We start from the raw sequence: 21,213 nt of genomic DNA, 5'->3' as shown, positions 1-21,213 counted from the left end.
TTCTGAATGTCGTAGCAATTAAACCACAGCGTAAAAGGTTTTATATATGAATGGTAAGCCAACCATTGAAAATGATGCTAAGATGTTAGCTGATTCTACGTAGATAAACGGGAAACGGCGGGAGAAACAGTATCGGCTCTGATTGACCAATTTAGCGAGCTCCGCGATTGGGCAGTTGGCCAATCTAACTACCCAATCAGGCATCCCGGTTTACCGACCAATGAGAGTGCAACAGATGATACATAGCGATGTTTTCAGTGAGAAACGTCATTTTGTATCGGGTCCTAGTCAGGACTCGTTATCAAATTTGAGTCCAGGAGAGGACTCAAAAGCACCATCCTCATGATTGAAATCTAGTTAGGTTTCATCATTCGGTATCAGGTCCTAGTCTAGACATGATATCAAACAAACTTTTTTTTCAAAGTTAGAGTCCAGGCGAGGACTCGCAGTCGCCCCCTCAAGATTGAAAGCTAGTCATGTTCATCGGTATCAGGCCTTAGTCTGGACTTGATAAGATTCATTATGTTGCCCTTCTTTTCGCTGGTTTTATGTTGGTTGCTGTGGCACATTCAGACTTGGCCATAGCATGGCCCCGGAGCATGGCAGACGACCCATCTGCCACCTGGTGTTCCGCTATGCCATTGTCATCTGCTGCTGTTGCTGCACATTGCTTGGGGAATTGGTGATGACTTCTTGAGTTTCGTCTTGTTGGTTTGGTTGTTGAGGGATTGACTTCTTTTTCTTGGAGACGTAGATGAGTACCGCGATGACTATGAACATAGTAATTGTAAGTATACAGGCAATTGTAACACCAGCAACTTTTCCAGAAGACAATCCAGCTGTAAAGATAATAATGATTAAATATCATTTTAATGATAGCACTGTAAAAGTTTGATGAGCAGTAAATTAATGTTTTCAAATAAACTCTCTTGAGTATATATTGAGACAAATACGTCTAATTCTAATTTATTTTATTGAAATACTTCAACAATTGATCCCAACACTTTTTAAAGCAATATTGCCATTGGTGAATGTAATGTATGCTGCTCACTACATATTCGCACACATAGACCCCCAACCGCCTCGCTCTCTCGTACTACATCCATCTACACCCCTACCTTTCTGGTAAGTGCAAGTCACACTGGCCACATTATTTGAGTAACGGCAATATCTCTCGACGTAGTAACTGTCTTTATCCTCCAAGTAGTGGATATCACATTCGGCTAAACGGTCCTCAGTTCCATCACAATCAATCTTTATTATAATATAATTGGGATCATGAAATATAATGTTGCCCACGCTTTCCGGGAATTCTGCTTTAGTTGCCCGTTCGAATCCAAGCTCCTTGCAGGCAACGTTAGCCTCATCAATACCCCAAGAAGAACCGTGACAACAAATGTAACCCAATGTCCCGTTGTAATACACTTCAATGGTGCCAAAGTTGCGTGGATAGCTAGTTAAGCGGACAAGTGGTTCATCATCTGCATAATGATCGATTGAAATAAATGGCATTGTATACTTTAAGAGAATAAGAACTTAAAAAGAAACAGAACAGATAGATATAGACGAATCCATCGAGCCAAGTGATGGTCAGAATTTACTGGGTCCCGTCTGCACCAAACTGGTGTTGTTACTGCCCAATTGGGTGAATTAAATCCCCTTAAAAAACAATGTTGAATTGTATTGTGTTGAAAATTTTCATCATTCTTTTGTCTACGTGTAAAACGGGTGATTGAATGCAGTTTGATATCCCCACCAATCATTTCACATTTTAGGTGGAATAGACTAAGGGGGAAACAGTTATGGCTGCCATTGAGGTGTAGGAATGCGTGAAATTGGATTCGTCTATACCACAATAAGTCACTTTACTTGGTGTCTAATGACATCAAATAAACCATTATGAATTACTTAGGGCCTCAACTGTATACAGGCGGAACATTATCTAGATCTTCTGAACTTTTTAATGAATTCTGTTGGCTAAGTTGGGGGAATCTATTAAAAGTGTCTTTCATTGTTGTAGCAGCTTGTTAAAATCGTGTTATCATATTTGATTTTTTACAAATTGGCTGGTCCAACATATGTGCACTATCCTGTTATTCAGTATTGTTTGTGTTGAATTTTGTGGGTGGGTGGGGGTGTGTGTGTGTGTGTTTGGAAGACCTATAATCTGGATGTGATGATTGTGTGGAGAAAGATGATGGGTTGTGCTGAAGTGTGGGGTGCCTGAGTAGGATGGATCTGTATCAGAGGATGTTTAAAGACATTCCCATGGCCCAATGGGGTTTCTGACCTTGGTATGTCTGGTTTTTGTACACATGTGGCAAGTTGACCATACTTTGCATTGGGATTGTGTGCAAATATCAGATGTTTTCATCCTATTATTTAACATTGAAAACATCGAGACTTAGGAATCAAATTAATGCAGTGGGACAATATGAATGTTTCCTGTAAGAAAATCAAATATCAGTCCTAAGTCTCAACTATTAGCTCGTTGGCTGCAGTTTTAAAATGACCATTTTGTGTGTGTGGCAATGGGGCCTTTGCCTCTAAAATTAGGTTATATTGGTCAAATTTCCCAATCATAGTGCATTGTAGGAATGCCTTTAAGCCTCCTCTGGATCTGTATATGCACATAAGAGAGTTTGGTTTGGAGTGTTGCCAGGGCTGTGTAGATAGGTTAGTTTTGTGAATTTGTGAGATATAAAAATATAATTTTAATCTCTGTTTGGTGTATTCAACTGGATTCTGCTTCAGTAAGTGCAATGAATTTTTTGGTAATCTAATTGTGATTTTCAATGTAAAATTATGTGGTTTTTATGTATTTTGAAGAACAAATTAATTAATAATTTGTAATCACTTAAGTTACACCACTACTGACCCTTGAACCAATCTTAAAATTCATTAAATTATACATTGAACTTTTTAATTCAAAAATACCCATAAATTATTATTCAAAACTTGTGTTGAACTTGTACCCCTTAAATATAAATATATGCCCTGAAATCTAATGGTATTAATTATTAATACTTGGTGCCGTATTCCCGATGTATTATCGTCCTAATGTGCACGTGCTCGCATATAGGTCCACTTTGATTTTTTCCTTTACAAAGATTGATCTATTTTGCTCTTTTGCAATTGGAAAAATGTGCCATTTAACATAGTGACGTATTTGCGCGCCTTTGTCATTGCACAATAAATTGCTGTTTTGTCCATTTCACATAGAGACGTATTTGCGCGCCTGTTTCACATAGGCCTAATGACGTATTTGCACGACGTATTTTATTCAATAGTGATTTTTTATATCCAAGCACTGTGTTTTTAACTGACATTACTAAACGAATAAATATATTTGCTTTATATTTAAACGAGAAAATTAATTTCATAGCAAAAAAGGTGTTTCTCTGTTTGTACTGATCAGCCCAGATAATATTGCAGCAGGATAAGTAGTGAAGAGCAAATGTGTTATAAAGTGTGTGTAATGATTCCTGGGGTAGATAGGGGCGAACCTTACGGATAATACCATTATATTTACAAAACCATTATGGAGACATTGAAAGTGTGATATTTCCATGAATTAATATGCCCAGAAATTTAGTTGTGCGAACTTTGTTGAAATATGATTATCTATGAGGGTTTTAATATCTTTGTTATGAATATTACTGTATTTATTTTTGCAAATCATGAAATTAGTTCTTTTGATATTTAAGGAAACTTTATTTAGTTTAAACCAATTCGAAATGGTTATCATTTCATCGTTAACTAGAGTTTCAAGGGAGTTTTGATCTTTATGTGAAAAAGGAATGTTGGTGTCATCGGCAAATATGACGTAGTCACGCATTGTTGGAACAAAGAGGGCTGTCATTAATACAAATTATAAAATAAAAGTGGGTCCAGTATCGATCCCTGTGGTACACCACATGTGATGGATGTCATATCAGAGGAAATCTGATTGAAAAAAAAACATATTGTTTTCTGTTATTAAGACAGCTGTGTATCAAATTATTAGTGTCGAATTTATTCAAGAGAATTTCATGGTTAAGTGTATCGAAGGCTTTGCTAAGGTCTAGAAAATGCAAACTATTATCTAGATATTGGGTAATTTTGGTGCACAGTATAAATCATTCATAGCCATGCAGGTGGAACGGTTTTGTCTGAAACCAAATTGGTTGGGACTAGATATACCATGGATGTCATTACTATTCTATCCACTGCACCTTTGAACAGGGCTCTAACTTATCTGTATAACATATGTTATTCGTTTGTAAACACTTTTTTTCATAACATAGGATACCCAAAGCTACTTATTATGCTAACAATGAACGTTCATTGACTGTTAGGCTAAGTAAACGTTACAGGATAATATGTATTCAAATTCTGCCTCAAGGTGCCTGCTTAAATTGTATTCAAGAATCAACTAAGATTTATTTGGCCCACCTTTTGCCAGTAAATAGGCTGTCATGAATTATCCAGTGGTTTTTTTTTAATTATTATACGTGCCCGGTCTTATCACTTGGCATACAATAGCTCACCAATCTGAAAGCCTGTTTTAATCATAATGGTCAGAGTTAAATAGTCAAACAATGATGATTAGACAAAATAGGCTACACTGTCCATACACTGAGTACAGTTCATTGCAAGATCATGGGCTAAGTACAGTACGTAGTCCTTGTCATTTGAGGTACGTAAAAACATACTCATTATGATCGATGCGAATTATAGAAACAGTTCAAACAATAAAATAACTACATCTTTATCTTGACACTTCCTCATTTGCTCGCCCTGTTCCTTTTTAAAGGAACTTTTATCCACTATATGCTAGTTTTCACTATCACATTATGTCTCCTTTAATTTCGATCCGAACAAACGAGGTACAACAAAACCCGGCAACAAAACCGTTATTTCCTTTCCATCGCATAATTCATGCGGTTTACTTTAATTTTAATGTAATTAAGGTTGGTCCTTAACTCTGGAATTATGAAAACTTATGGGTCTCATAACTGCTAAATAATGTTTGTCTAAAGTATATAAATGTATACATATTTAGAATGGCAAAGACTTGATAAATCCATCTGTGTGGGCAAAAATAACAGTTTTATGCGAGCATTGTTGGGATACCTTAGATTATCATACAGGTATCAGAGTCCCCACTCAGGGCCTGTACTAACTCTTACCTGAAAATTATCTAATTTACCGAAAATACTGGTCGACGTTGTGCATTATGTTCAATTGTGTATAAAGCACAGTTGGAAAACAAACGATAGCCAGTTATATAAACGTACGCCAACATGTTGAAAATGCTGCATGCTGGGAGTTTTGTATTGGACACAAAGCATGGAGTCCGCTATACAATGATGTATGCCGAAATCGCGTATCCTGGCCCCGGATCCTGGCTTCAAAGGCGCAGCGGCTTAAGGGGGTACTACACCCCTCGATAAATCTATGTCTATTTTTGCCTTTTTCTCAAACACTAATAACACAGTGTTAACAAAGGTTATGTATATTATAGGGGCAAGGAATCCAATTACTACACTGGAATTTCAGTGACCCAAGACAACTGGTTTGTTATTTATGATAAGAAAAGAGGTACCGCTAGAATGTACCCCATTCCCTGTCATATATACTGAACCGCTTGTCTTGAGTCACTGAAATGTCAGTGAAGTAATTGAATTCCTTGCCCCTATAATATACGAGGGGGTATCCAAAAGTTTTTGACATCATCCAGAAGCAAAGGAGCTATATCGATGAAATTTTGTCAGTGTAATGACTGGTCCTTATGTGCATTACGGTCCAAAAATGGTCTCATAAGTATGTTTACTTTTTTTACAGGTGGCGCTAGATGGGCAGTAGGCGCATAATCTTTTCATGATAAGATCCTCCACTTTCTTGAATTTTTTCACTGTGGCCGCATCATCCGAAAGTGATGGACGTCCACTTCTTGGCTCATCTGTGAGGGACATGTGGCCAGTTTGGAAATTTCTTTTTCAAAAAGCAACAGTGCCATATGATGGGCAATCACCACTGCAGATAGCTTTCATTTCATCATAGATTTTCTGAGCATTGTAGGCCTAACCCTTAAAATGCAGGAACTTAATCACGCTGCGTGCCTCAATTTTCACCATTTTAAGGTTATGCGCCTACTGCCCATCTGGCGCCACCTGTAAAAAAGTAAACATACTTATGAGACCATTTTTGGACCATAATGTACATAAGGACCAGTAATTACACTGACAAAATTTCATCGATATAGCTCCTTTGCTTCTGGGTGATGTCAAAAACTTTTGGATACCCCCTCGTACATAGCTTTTGCTGCCAGTGTGTTGTTATTTATTGAGAAAAATGCAAAAATAGTAAAACAATTACCACAAGGGTGTAGTACCCCCTTAAAGCCTCCTGTGCAGATTACAAGAAAGAGTATGTATGACAATCAAATGGATAATGATGGGAGTTTGGTTTGGGATTGCTTGAAGACAAAGCCTCGTCATCGATCATATTCTAAATTGTCTATATCATGATATACCTTCAGTTTCACATGCCCACTACTGTAAATCTACATTAAGGTGGTATACCAGTTAATATTGCATATCAGTAACTATGTATCATAATAACTTCATATTATCAGCAACTAACTCATATTTTACGAAAGTGCGACTATTTCTGAACATCTAACCTAGCTGTAATTTTAGGTAATGTTAGAGAAATATATTTGCTAGAAGTTTGGAGAATTCTTTAAATATTGGCCGGTTATTTTTCACACAGTGATGTTATCTAGGCAAATGCATATACTTCTAACGTACATTATTTGTAAAGGTCGCGTGTCAATGGTGAGAGCACTGTGTATTGTGTATAGGAAAACGGACAGTAAGTGCAGTATGTCCTTTAATTTCGATCCGAACAAACGAGGTACAACAAAACCCGGCAACAAAACCGTTATTTCCTTTCCATCGCATAATTCAAGCGGTTTACTTTAATTTTAATGTAATTAAGATTGGTCCTTAACTCTGGAATTATGAAAACTTTTGGGTCTCATAACTGCTAAATAATGTTTGTCTAAAGTATATAAATGTATACATATTTAGAATGGCAAAGACTTGATAAATCCATCTGTGAGGGCAGAAATAACAGTTTTATGCGAGCATTGTTGGGATACCTTAGATTATCATACAGGTATCAGAGTCCCCACTCAGGGCCTGTACTAACTCTTACCTGAAAATTATCTAATTTACCGAAAATACTGGTCGACGTTGTGCATTATGTTCAATTGTGTATAAAGCACAGTTGGAAAACAAACAATAGCCAATTATATAAACGTACGCCAACATGTTGAATATGCTGCATGCTGGGAGTTTTGTATTGGACACAAAGCATGGAGTTCGCTATACAATAATGTATGCCGAAATCGCGTATCCTGGCTTCAAAGGCGCAGCGGCTTAAACCCAAGCAATAATATTTGATTTCCATATAGAATATATTCTTATGTGTTTTCCACAAAATGTTACTTTTCGCTATCACCTATGTCACTTTTACATCAGGGTAAGATTTCAGGCATAGATCCTATGTTTTAAGGGGGTACTACACCCCTCGATAAATTTATGTATATTTTTGCCTTTTTCTCAAAAACTAATAACACAGTGGTAACAAAGGTTATGTATATTATAGGGGCAAGGAATACAATTACTACACTGGAATTTCAGTGACCCAAGACAAGTGGTTTGTTATTTATGATAAGAAAAGAGGTACCGCTAGAATGTACCTCATTTCCTGTCATATATACTGAACCGCTTGTCTTGAGTCACTGAAATTTCAAGGGGGTACTACACCCCTGTCCAATTTTGCGCCTATTTTTGCAATTTTCTCAAAAATTATAGCACATTGGTGACAAGTAAGATATGTATATTATAGGGGCAAGGACTACAACTACTGTTTTGAAAATACAGCAACACAAAGCAAGTAGTTATTGATTTATTGATCAAATATTGGTTTTCCCTCATTTTTGACTGTAACTTCACAACTGTTGGCTGTGCTGAAATAAAATTTCCAGTGCAGTAGTTGTAGTCCTTGCCCCTATAATATACATATCTTACTTGTCCCCAATGCGCCATAATTTTTGAGAAAAATGCAAAAATAGGCACACAATTGGGCAGGGGTGTAGTACCCCCTTAAAGCCTCCTTTGCAGATTACAAGAAAGATTATGTATGACAATCAAATTGATATTGATGGAGTTTGGTTTGGGATTGCTTGAAGACAAAGCCTCGTCATCGATCATATTCTAATCATGATATACCTTCAGTTTCACATGCCCACTACTGTAAATCTACATTAAGGTGGTATACCAGTTAATATTGCATATCAGTAACTATGTATCATAACAACTTCATATTATCAGCAACTAAAAAGCAAAAGAAAAATAGTACTGTTTCATATTTTTATGCATATTAATTTACATATTTAATTAGCGATGACGTAATATTTTTGAAAACATGTAGCTCAAGTTGTGAAAGTGGTACAAAGTTGGTTGAGGTCTCGGATTAAAGCTCTTTCGCAGTTATGTGGTTTTAACCACATTCCAGATACTTAGGGGGCTTGGTCAATACGGTATGTGAGGACAAAAAGAATACGAAAAGTGACCATTCTGTATTATACTCAAGAGTCAGTTACTTCTATCCAAACTCAATAATAGGTTCATAACATAGATCAGGTGTATAGGGGGTGTATAGTTTTGATTTTGCAAATGCATTTTCGGAAAAATATGAAATAGGAGAAAATGTACCAACGTATAACATTGAATTATGAATATTAATTAGCTAATTAGCATATCGTCACACTCATAAACTAATTGTGTAAGTCAATTTTTGAGGTTTTGAGGGTTTTTTGCTCAACTCAATCTTTATAACAATTGCCACCATGTAACAAAATGAATTAGTCATTATTACCATAGAGCCCCCTTATAACACCTTTTTAATTTTGACTTTCTGCCTAAGTCTGTGAGTGTGACTTTAAGTAATTTATATCAATGACTTAGTCCAGGACTTGTACCACTATCAGTGATGTTGTCTTTATTATTAGTTTGATAACGTACATCTTATGCACATAGGCCTAGTTTAATTTCAACTCCACCAACACAACACCAGCATTAGGCCAAAAAAAAGTTGTTTGTTTGTCCTCCACCGCCCGCTCCTCAGATGAAGGCCTGACCATTTTTTTTTTTTTTCAATTTTTTTTTTTTTTTTTAATAAAAATAAGTAAAATTCAATTTTTTTTCCAGATTTGGAGTATCTCTGGACCTCTTTCATGGTTGAAAATAAAACAAGTCCACCAAATCATTAAAAGACTATGACATGAAGACAAATTATAACTTTAACTGCATATTTTTGTAAGTCACCAAGGTCCAGAAATACGACAAATCCGAAAAAAAAATTAATAATAAATTACACCATCTAAACCAATAATTTTTCAGTATTTTACCTTTTTTCAAAACTGCAAAAAAAATTACTTAGTGAATTAGGTTATGAGGGTGATTAGAAATTGTTATTTTGACTTTATACGTTATACTTGTTCCGTTCCATTGATTTATTTTGACCTGTAATTAATTTCTATGAGCAAATTACTTAAAAAGCAATAATGTGTGATTTGCAGGATCGATTCCTATTTAAATGTTTCTTTTCACTGATCACATTATCCCCTTTTAATTTCGAGCCAAACAAATGAGGTATAACGAAGAAAATTGCGATTCACAATGCGTGTACTACGCTCGCCGATCATAACATGTAATACTGCACGGAGCATCGCGCTCGACGTGTGTACACATAAGCTGGCATTCACGGGAGATGCTAGCACTTGGGGAAGTTTTGGATAGGAGAAAACGGACGTTTTGATGAGAAACGGCCAAAATGGTGAGAATTTAAATTTTCTCATTCTTTTGGATGAGAAAATAATAATGTTTATTTGGCTATTGACAGTTTGATTGACTTGTAATTTGGCAAATTGTAGGGAGTTAGTTACAAGATGATTTATTTCATTAAAAAAGACTGATTACAATACAATGTTAGTCTGTTTAAGGGTAAGGTGTATCGGTGGTGGTGTGGAGGGGGGTCATAAATTGACACCGACTTTTTTGTAAATTTGAGACCTCATCCCCCCCCCTTCCGAAGAAACTGCCAGGCCCCTAAGCGCATGGGTGACAAAAAACAGTTATTCTAGCCCAACCGAACCAAATTTTGCGTATTGGTATACATGCTTTTATTGTGTGTAAAAATTGAAATAAACCCTTCACAATTGCAGCAAAGCGCTAGTTTTCAAAACAAATACCGAGTGAAATAATATACAGGGTGTCCCAAAATAAAGAGGCCCCTCATTGCGCCCTCGTTTTCGCCTGTCTCTGAAAAGTTGATCAAATTTATTTTGGTATGTAAAGAAACCTTTAATTGGTAGCTTTAATAAACCAAAACAATTTTTTCAATCGGCACACAAATTTTGAAGATATGCCCTTTTAAAGACAAGTACCCATTTTTCACTCTGTCCACGAATAGCATACAGAGTGGTTGGGATGGGTCATGCTGTGGAGTGGCCTGCAAGATCACCAGAACTCACACAACTTGATTTCTTCATTTGTGGCAAAATCCAAGATCTTTGCAAACGTGTTACTGCTATATTCGCAAGTATCCATGCAAGTTGATGCAATGAGGACTTGGGCTGAAACCTGTATTCGTCAAAGAGTCAACCAGGTAGAGGGCAGAGCAGCACAGTAAACTCCCCCGGGTAAACTCACTTCAAAAGAACCAAAAACAAACTAAACAGCCCTTTTCAGGGCTACCTTTTATTCCAAAAAGAGAAATGACTTATGTTGTCAATGAAAGGAAAGCAAGAAACAATAAAGTACGAAAGTAAGAAACGTTATTAAACAAAAAGGCATAAAATACCCGAGAGAAATAAATATAAGTAATTGCAAGTATAGCAAAAGAAGTCCCATCCCACATCAATTTCGCCCAAATTAATGACACTTAACAAAATCCATAACCCATAAGCCCACCGGTAAAGCCCATTCCCTAAAATAAAGTTGTTATTTTATAAAGTTATCATCAAGGAATGTTTTATATTCCTGCATGGTATATGCACTTTTCAATATTTGAAGTAGCCAAAAACGGATACATATCTTTAAATGGGCAGATCTTCAAAAGTTATGAGCCGATTGAAATAATTGTTTCGGTTTATTAAAGCTAACGGGTAAAGGCTTCTTTGCATACCAACATGTACTTGATCAACTTTTCTAAAATAGGAGAAAAAGAGGGCGCAATGAGGGGCCTCTTTTTTTTTGACACCCTGTACAAACTACCCCGAAATATGTGATGCGATCAAGCAAAATCAGTCGGAACTCGGAAATGATGATTTTGAGATATAGCCAAACAAAGGTAATATTTCCTTTTGTTTCCTGTTGTTTTGGAAACTCTTTAATTGATCATATCTTTGGAACTGGTTGTTCAATTTGAATGTTGTTTTTTTTTTGTAAAATGCAGCTGTTTAAACGCATTTTACTATCCTATAAGAAACTGAAAATGTAATATTTCCAAGTTCCGACTGATTTTGCTTGATCGCATCACATATAGTGTTTAATATATGCTACATTATGTTGCACTACTTTTTGCTGGTTTATGTTGGATGTTGCAGCATATGTAGCTGACCATTCCTCCCTGGCATTTAGCTACGACATTGTCATCTGCTGCTGCATATTGCTTGGGGAATTGGTAAAGACTACTTGAGTTTCGTCTTGTTGGTTTGGTTGTTGAGGGATTGACTTCTTTTTCTTGGAGACGTAGATGAGTACCGCGATGACTATGAACATAGTAATTGAAAGTAGACAGGCAATTGTAACACCAGCAACTTTTCCAGAAGACAGTCCAGCTGTAAATATAATAATAATAATAATTATAAAAATAATAACTATAATAATAATAATAACACTACTAAATATTTTGACGAGAAATTATTAATTTTATAATAATAATTATGAAAATAATAACTATAATAATAATAATAATAACACTGCTAATTATTTTGACGTCTAAATTATTAATTTTGGCGATAACTTTTTTTTATAATTATTACTCTTGTGTATATATTGAGAAAAACACGTCTAATATATTTTGTTGAACTACTTCAATAGCTTATCCCAACATGTACCATAATTTTTGTGATTCAATGTTATAATACTGTTTGCGCATTATTATATAATACAGGCACATACACGCACACATACATGATGCAGTCATGTCTACATTAGAATTCATCTCGACCTTTGCAGGACTGAAACCCCATTAAAAGCTATTAAAGTGTCTGTTTTACATGTGCGACATCGCAATAAAGCTGGTATTATAGCTTCAGTTGGGTAACCGATTATAAAGGAAACGAAAGGAAACAATGGTATGTGTACCTTTGTTCACGAAATGAGACAATGGCGTGCTTTTTGTTAACCAGCATTCTTCAAAATGAGCAACATAATGATTGTTGACTTAACACGGTTTGGAAATAATTTCTTCATATTTTTGGTGTTATCTGTCGTTTACATATCCTTCCTAAAACACAAAAGTGCGACCCTCTCCAAACATCTAAATTAGCTAAAAATTTAGGACATGTTACAAAACTATATTTTCTAGAACCTATTTAGAATAGTTTAAATGTAGCTTGTACCGGTTTTTGTGGCATCCTTCAGAACGGAGCGGTCCGTTACCAATATAGCTCAATATTTTCGGTCAAATCTCCATTCAATTAACACGGGGAGTTGGCTAGCTATGAGCTAGCTATGCTTTGCCCTCACTCATATTCTACGAAAGTGCGACCCCTTCTGAACATCTAACCTAGCTGTAATTTTAGGTCATGTTAGAGAAATATATTTGCTAGAAGTTTGGAGAATAGTTAAAATATTGGCCGGTTATTTTTCACACAGTGATGTTAACTATGCAATGCCCATATACCTATAACATACACTGTTTGTAGAGGTCACGCGTCAATGGTAAGAGCACCGTGTATTGTGTATAGGAAACCGGACAGTAACTGCAGTATGAACGACAACCCCACCCATCCACACCCCTACCTTTCTTGCTAGAGCAGGCCACACTTGCCACATTGGTGGAACGGCAATTACTCGAGTAGTCGATATCACATTCTGCTAAACGGCTTTCAGTTCCATCACAATCAATCTCTGCTATAATATAATCGGCCTGATATATGCTTTCTATGTATCTTTCTGGGGCGTCTGTGTTAGTTGCCCGTTCGAATCCAAGCTCTTTGCAGGCAACATTGGCCTCATCAATACCCCAAGAGGAACCATCCCTACATATGTGACCCAATTTCCCGTTGTAAAACACTTCAATGTTGCCAACGTTGCGAGGAGCTTTATCATATCTATTGGTTGTGGATAAGCGGACAATTGGTTCACCATCTGCATATTAATATTGAAACAATAATATTGTATACTTTTTTATCGCATGATGAGAATAGGAATTTAGAAAGAATCAGCACAGACAAATGATGAACTACTTTGGGCCGCATCGGTATACAGGTCCAATAGCCTGGACTATTCAGCAATTGTTCTTCAGGAGAAATAATTTGATGTGGGGTCTAGTTTATGTGGCATCGGGCTGGGGCTGGGGATATGACACCGCCCACACACACCCCACCCACACCCCACACACCACATACCCTACATACACGGTAGGCTATGTTGTATGGGTTCCATCTTTGTGGTTATGTTATATCAATTTGGATCTCCCTGTGGAGCTCTTCTTATAATTATACGTATTATACGTATTACTCTGTGGTGTACTGAAATTATGTAAAAGTGTGCTAAAATTCACTGGTGCTGACTCAAGTTTATATCTCGCAAGTTTATATTAAGAGCATCCCTCCATACAAGCACACCCCACCCAACTCCAAGCACACCAATACATTTGTTAAAAACCTTACGTGAGATTACCTTTCACCGAAGCACATCGAATTGCTACATCTTCAGAATGATCGCAGTAACTACTACCGTAGTAGTCTTTCGAATTAACGTCGTTGTCACATTGCCATAAAAAATCCTCTTCACCAGTGCAGTAAATATAACTCAACCAGACAGGTCCAGTGCTTCTTCCATAAGAGTCGCTATTCTTGACGTCAATAGCTATGTCAAAGCCAAGCTCCCTGCATACTAGGTCCCCTTGAATATAACCAAAACCAGGATTGTATCTACTATCACAGACTGTACCCCATTGATCTTTGACGAGAACCTCTAGACGGCCTTCCGATGAAGACGGTCCACCAACTAGGCGAACTTGAAATTGAACTGCGTGAAATAAAATAAGGAAAAAAACCAGAACAATGTTAACATAGTTACTACCATGACGTTTAATTATTCACCAACATTCGAGCTATAGAGTACCGAAGTGATGACGTCACAGAAAACTTTTTTTGCATTTCAGCGTTTTGAATACCATGTATCGGTGGAGCATGATGACAAACATCCACAGTCCAAATTTGGTGGGAATCGGATAATGAGGGCCCAAGGTATGGCCGCATGAATACCTAATTAGCCTCATAGAAATCAGTGAAAATTGGCCTGGTTCCAAACAGTTATGAACCAGGCCAATTTAAACTGATTTCAATGGGGCTAATTAGGTATTCATGCGGCCATATCTCGGGCCCTGATGATCCGATTCCCACCAAATTTGGACTGTGGATGTTTTTCATCACGTTCTACTGAAATATGGTCATGGTTTTATGGTTTTATGACGTCACACTTCGGTACTCTATATATGACATAAAAAATGTTTGTAAGAGCTTTTGTCATGTACTATGTACGTATGTGTCCGATAAAGTGACAACCATACGAAGATAAGGTGGCAGTTCATTTCTCGATCAACGAATGGTCCCATGGGCGTCAATCGGGGGGTTGGAGACAGGGGGACAAAATTACCCATTTTTTGTTCTTTTCAGCCACTTTTCGTCAATTTCGGTTGATTGCCCCCGCCCTCTACACCCCCCCCCCCACACACACACACACAATTCAAGCCAGATTGGCGCTTATATGGTCCAATAGCAATAGGCATGGTTTTCCCAACTTTCAATGTAATAACAAAAATGATTGTTACACCAAAAAGCTTTGTGGCATTATCTGAAAGAGGAAACCATTATTATACTCTGGAATTGAGATATACCAACATTGTATTATATTTTCATTGAAATGTGACGGTTTAGAATCGTCGAAAGATTTGCTTCTTGCATATTTAGATAAAGTGGGCACCGTTTATCAAGTACCATCAACACAATATTTAGATGAGAAGAAATATTGTTTATGAGGAAAAGAAGAGTGTCATATTTTAACCGCTCCACTTTAAAATTATCTCCGCTTTATAACTTATATCAGTAATGTGACCGGGCTATCAAGACGACACTTAGCCGTCTATCACGTGAGCAGTCCAGCGGGTCAGTTGCCTGATGAAGTCTGGTGGTTTCAGACGTAACGTAGCAAAGTTGTAAAAAGAAGTTCCAGTATTAGATTTTTGTTTCAAATACAGTGTCATGGTAAATAATTTGCCATATAAACTGTAGAGCGCCCAAACAGTATTCTTGTTCAGTGTGCTGAGGCTTGACGTCTAGGCGTTGTGCATGTTCGTAGCTTTTTTGTATGCGCTAGACCATATACTTCAGTATTCATGTAAGTTTAAAATGAAAAACGATTATTGGCTTACCGGGTTAATTTCCTTGAAGATCAATGTATCAATATTATAAAGATATATGCATTTATTTAGTTAAATAGCTAAAACTGAACAAGTATGGCTCTTACCACCCTACTACACCCCCTGATCAATTTTGTGACGACTAATTTTGCATTTTTCTCAAAAAGTAACTATACACTGGTAAAAAAGTTATGTATATTACAGGGGCAAGGTATCCAATTACATGTACTTCTCTGAAATTTCATAGGTACATTCTAGCGGTACCTCTTTTCTTATTCTTTTCTTTTCTTATCATAAATAACACACCGCTTGTCTTGAGTCACTGAAATTCCAGTGTAGTAACTGGGTTCCTTGCCCTTATAATAACCATAACTTTTGTTACCAGTGTGTTATTATTTCTTGAGAAAAATGCAAAAAATAGTCACAAATTTATCAAGGGGTGTTAGTACCACCTTAAAGCCATAATGTACGATTTCCGTGACATTTTAATCTTGTTATTCTTCACTCAAAATGTTTTTTGGGCCGAAAGAATAAGGAAAAATGAAAGAAACTCCACAAGCTGAAGTTGTTTCATGCTGATTAGCATTTCATATACAGACTTGACATTAAATATGAAATATTTCTTCACGAAATGCCAAGACTAGCCTGGAAGGGTACTGCATAAACCGCAATGGCTAAAATTATTAATAATAGGCTATTTTTGACATATAACGTGGATTTGTGTTGGGGACTAAATGTCTCAATGACATGTTATTGTTCTGTTGACCTGATAAACACAACGAATGGCCGATACCTCTAGCAGAGGAGAGCGTGGCCTAGCGGTTAAGGCGTAGGACTGTGAATCCAAGGGTCAAGGGTTCGAATCCCGGGTCCGCCACTCTTTGTGTCCTTGAGCAAGGCACTTCACTGTACTTGCTCAGTGTTTCGGAGGGCACTTTAAGCTGCCCGTCCCGTGTACATGCATATTTTCTAACATTAATGTAGTGTGTACGTTAAAGAACGTCACAGGCTATTCGAAAAGAGCAGCGGATCATCCCGGTACTGTTGATTGTACATCAAAAATACACTCATCTACTCTAGGTTCCAGAGTAAAAATAAGTACAGCTTGTCTGTACGCAGTGAGATAATACTCATACATAAGAGGGAGGCACTTACAAGGAAGAAGAAGAAGATTGCTTTGGAAATTAAAGTAATTAAACGATTTCATATTACAAGAGTACATTATAAGAGTACATTGCGGCTTCTGATTAAAAACAACAGTTTCATATTTACCTGTTGGAGTTGTCGTGTACCACCATTGTGAAAGAACAGTAGGAAAGCAGGCAATAGCCAACACATAGGCGTATGTCAACATTTTGCCCAAGTTCGCAATACAGGTGGTCATGTTATGAAGACAGTTTTGCAGTCAAGTATATAATAATGGAGATAGCTATACAATCATTTGGGTTTCATGACAATAAAGCAATTCTTTCGCAGTGTTGAGGCGTTGAAAGAAGGTAATGCATTATGCTGCCGCTAAGGTGCGGCAGCTAGTGATGGCAAATACGCCCAATTTTATTACAACCATTAAATGAAAGAAGGTAATGCATTCTAACACTGTAATGTATTTAAAAGCAGGTTGCGAATCACAGTGGCCGTTTTGTATCACGTAGAAAACAAAGAAACAAACACATTGCTTCTGCATACATGTAGAAGCGATTAATCTGAGAGCCCTTTTTCCTTTCTTTTTAAACCAGAAAAACAAAATTAATCTTGTATTCTGTCCTGTATTTTGATTTCTATTAACAGTTGAGGCATAGAATGTCTCGTGATTTGATTTTATATGTTTTTAAATTTTTATATTTCACCCAATATATCATTGAAATCCTAGTTTTTGGCAACACTGTCGTGTTGTTTACATTGTTTTGGTTCATTTAATATGTAAAATCTCATAGCCAAGGTCAAGTTTACGCTTGATTTAAGCCCAGTAAATGAACACAGACGTGATATGCTGACTAAATTTAAAATGTATTATTTTGATCTTGTTGATGAAGCCTACGTGTATTTGCGTTAATGCTACATGCTCTTTTTGGTTGAAATTTTTGGCGGGAAATAATCCCGCCAAAACATTAAAGTAATCTTTTCCCACAGCTAAATATCATAGTAAGGAAATTAATGATGCATCTGGTAGCTTAGATCATAACTTTCATTATACTTAGTTGCAACTATCCCAGATAATTCTTGATTTGTTTTTACAGAGTCTTGAATTGTCGATGTTTTTGATCAAAAAACATCACTCGGTGTATTTTAAAACTCGAGTCATTAACTCTTCTCAAATTAGACCCAAATCATAATTTATTATATGCACGTGTAGCAAACACCAATGGGAATAATTGGACGTTGTTTGAGCCTAAATTTGGTTTAGTTTTATGTCACAATAAGTCTAAGGTGAGAATTTTGACCTGACATTTCCTTTTTGGATTTCCAATTTAAATTCATTGATATGTGATATTTTGAATAAATAAAGAGTACGCTTACCTTTCTGCAACACTTTCCGGTATCATTAAGCATCTGCTGATAACCAACATTTTAGCTGAAAAACAGTCCCTTCCTATCATTTTTGAACAAAATATGGTTCAAAAGTGCGTACACTGCGCGTATACTGGCACAGTACACCACATTTCGCCATACTGCATTTTAGAAACGCTTGCTGTTAGAATAAGAAAAATTTTAATTGTAATTATTGCAAAGCTCACGGCGACCCTGTGACCTTTCCGGAAAAAGCCGAGTGGCAGGTTTTTCAAATAAATGTTTTCTGTGTAAAAACTGTACCATCAGATAGGTAATGGAATATGATTATGAATATTAACTGTACATCTACATATCACAACAATTTTTGATAACAACTTGCGTCACAATTGATCTAGTATAGAAGGTAGAGAATTTATTTCAATCTTATATACGCCATTTTTTTGGAATTGAGTGAAAATTAATTCTGTATTATATTATCTTTATTATAATACACATTAATGTTTTAAGCTGATAAAATTCCAAAATATGATGTAGTAATGAAGTTGCGATTTATTAATATTATATGGTTAAATTTTCACGATGACACTATCAAGTCCTTCGTGGTCGAGCGGTCTAAGGCGCTGGTCATATGGTATACGTGATAGCGGCGCAGTGCAGCGTGGGTTCGAGCCCCGCCTCTGCCTAGTTAAATTTCCTTCTTCTTTTAAATTTCATATTATGTTAGGGAAATGTGGCTGGGAGAATGTATGTATGGCGAAGAGTAATGTGCTGGCGCAGCGTGGTAATGAAGAGAGCTATTTACGGTGGGGTATCTATTGTAAGCTATTAGGGTAGGCCTATAGTATATCTTCCCGCAAGTGACAAGATGTGTCAAGCAGGTGCATACACAAGGGCGGTATATTCAAACGCTATTGTCTGGATCATTGAGTATCGATTGCGCACGTATACATGCAACACGGATGCAGTTAGCAACCTGGACAACCGATTCTTTTGTTCTGCAAGGCTCACTCAGTCATTTAATGAGGCAATACAAACGATCGAATTTGGTGTTGAAATGAGCTAAATTTTGAGTTACACCTTTTCAGTGTAAAATTAATTTTCTCGGCCAAATAAAAAGCAATCATTTTCATTTTTTTTTAGTAAATGTCAGGTCAAATTGTAGTGCTTGATACTGTATTTTTTTTTCAAATCCTAGTGTTAAACTTAGGCGTGAAATTCAGTCATTTCGTGTAAGATTTTCGATTTTGATAGGCTTAAACTCTGCCCGCGAGCCTTTTTTTTTTATCAACCTTTTAGCTTTTCAAAGTAATATAGTTCGCTAATGAAGGATTTTTCCCAACTTTCTAACGCACATCACCGTGAGCGATATATCATAGTTTTGTCAGCATTTCCGTTTTGATTTCACCATTTTTTACTCCCGCCTGACAATTTTTCAAAATCAACGCGTGAAATCTAAGGCTAATACTAGCATTGTGGATCGATATCCCTGGTTTAATAGGAATACCGGCATGGGTACAGTGTTGTCAGAACTTCAATATAGCAACGAAGCCTAATAGCGCTCCAACTGATCACAGCGGCGTAGCTGGGATTTTTTCCAAGGGGGGCAAGCTAGCCTGTATGGGGCGGGGGCCCAAATCCACCAAATTTCCCTGCACTTGGGGGGGGGGGGGGCGGGGGCCCAAATAGACAAATTTTTGCCAGGATTATTGAATATAATCGTATGGTATTGCATATCGTATGGATTCTCCATCTCTCTGCCCCCTTCTCCCTCTCTCCCTCTCTCTCCTCTCTTTTTTCTTCTTTCTCCCTCCTTTTTCCTCTTTTTTCCTTGCACTAGGGGGCGGGGGCCCAAATAGGCAAATTTTGCCAGGGGGCGGGCAATTGCCCCCCCCCCCCCGGCAGCTACGCCACTAACTGATCATGTTTATAGCACGATGAGGATCTTTCATCACGTGAGTGATTAATTATTTGATTTCATCATCACCGTGATCATCGGACCAATGTGTTGAAATTTGCTTCTCCTCAAAACAACTTTGCCCGACAATCTTACATGCAATTGGGCAATATTTTTAACAAAACTTTCTTTTACAAAACATAATATTACGCTGTATGTTTTATGATCAAGCAAACTTTTTGGAACACACTTCCAAATAACCTTCGTAACGCCCGGCTTTCGTTATTTAAACGCCAGCTTAAAACCAATCTTTATAAATTGATTGTTTTTATATTTGTTTGTAAATTTCGTGGTTTACGCGCTTTGAGTTCCTCATCAGAGATTTTGCCTTATAAGTACCATTCATTATCATTGTTAACTTAAACAGGTTTTTGTTTTTTAACAAAAACCTGTTCAAGCAATTATTTAAAATTGCTTGCCTAAAAACAGAATAACTTGGATGTTAATACTTGACGTAGTATTTCATTACTGTCACGAAGGTGACTGGGTATGGTGCCTTTTGTTTGTGTTTGTTTGAAACTGCTTTTGGAAACCCAACGAAAGTCATAGGCCCTAATGAAGCAGCCAAAACAATATCAGGTTAAACATGGAAGTTTATAAAAACCTATTAAATAACCTTAAGGGAAAAAAAAACATTTGTGGCAACAATAAGCCTTGCATTGGAAGTCATGGTTAAAGTGTGTTGAGTAGGCCTACCACCCCAAAGTTTCCCTACATACACCCCCACTACCCACCTCACACACCTCTGCACCCACCCCACCCCATAGGCCTACATGTACATGATATTACATTTAGGTATACGCCTACATGTCAAATTAAAAACAAACCCGAACACAAGTCTGAAGGGTGTAATGAAAATGGCAACCCGCGATGGTGGGCGAGGGGGGATGGGTAGGTCATACAAAATTCACCTGGATAGGAGGGACAGAAGATTAAAATCCCGTATAATAACACGCTAATTTTTCTAGGTTTGGACCGTGGATTTTCCCATGGACCTCAAGCGTGCGTCTCTTTTAAGAGAAAATACGGACTAACCT

General features: G+C 37.0%; 1 protein-coding gene across 2 annotated transcripts; it reads right to left on the bottom strand.

Moving 5' to 3' along the window:
- Positions 1–90: 90 nt before the first annotated feature.
- LOC140146417 (lysyl oxidase homolog 2-like) lies at positions 91–17,186 on the bottom strand. 2 transcript variants are annotated; one of them, XM_072168260.1, is made up of 4 exons: positions 16,984–17,134; positions 13,968–14,318; positions 13,086–13,433; positions 91–839 (listed from the first exon to the last, which is right to left on the bottom strand). In XM_072168260.1, exons 1-4 carry the CDS (start codon positions 17,093–17,095, stop codon positions 634–636), a joined length of 1,017 nt encoding a protein of 338 aa, XP_072024361.1. In that variant the 5' UTR covers positions 17,096–17,134; the 3' UTR covers positions 91–633. The 2 variants fall into 2 exon arrangements, with proteins under 2 accessions (XP_072024361.1, XP_072024362.1); XM_072168261.1 differs by lacking the exon at positions 91–839 and adding an exon at positions 11,246–11,896 and having other exon boundaries at positions 16,984–17,186.
- Positions 17,187–21,213: the final 4,027 nt, after the last annotated feature.

Source organism: Amphiura filiformis, chromosome 2 (genome assembly GCF_039555335.1).
Source record: "Amphiura filiformis chromosome 2, Afil_fr2py, whole genome shotgun sequence".
NCBI lineage: Eukaryota > Metazoa > Echinodermata > Ophiuroidea > Amphilepidida > Amphiuridae > Amphiura > Amphiura filiformis.
Note: the sequence above shows the minus strand (reverse complement) of the source record. Positions and strands in the feature narration are given on the sequence as shown.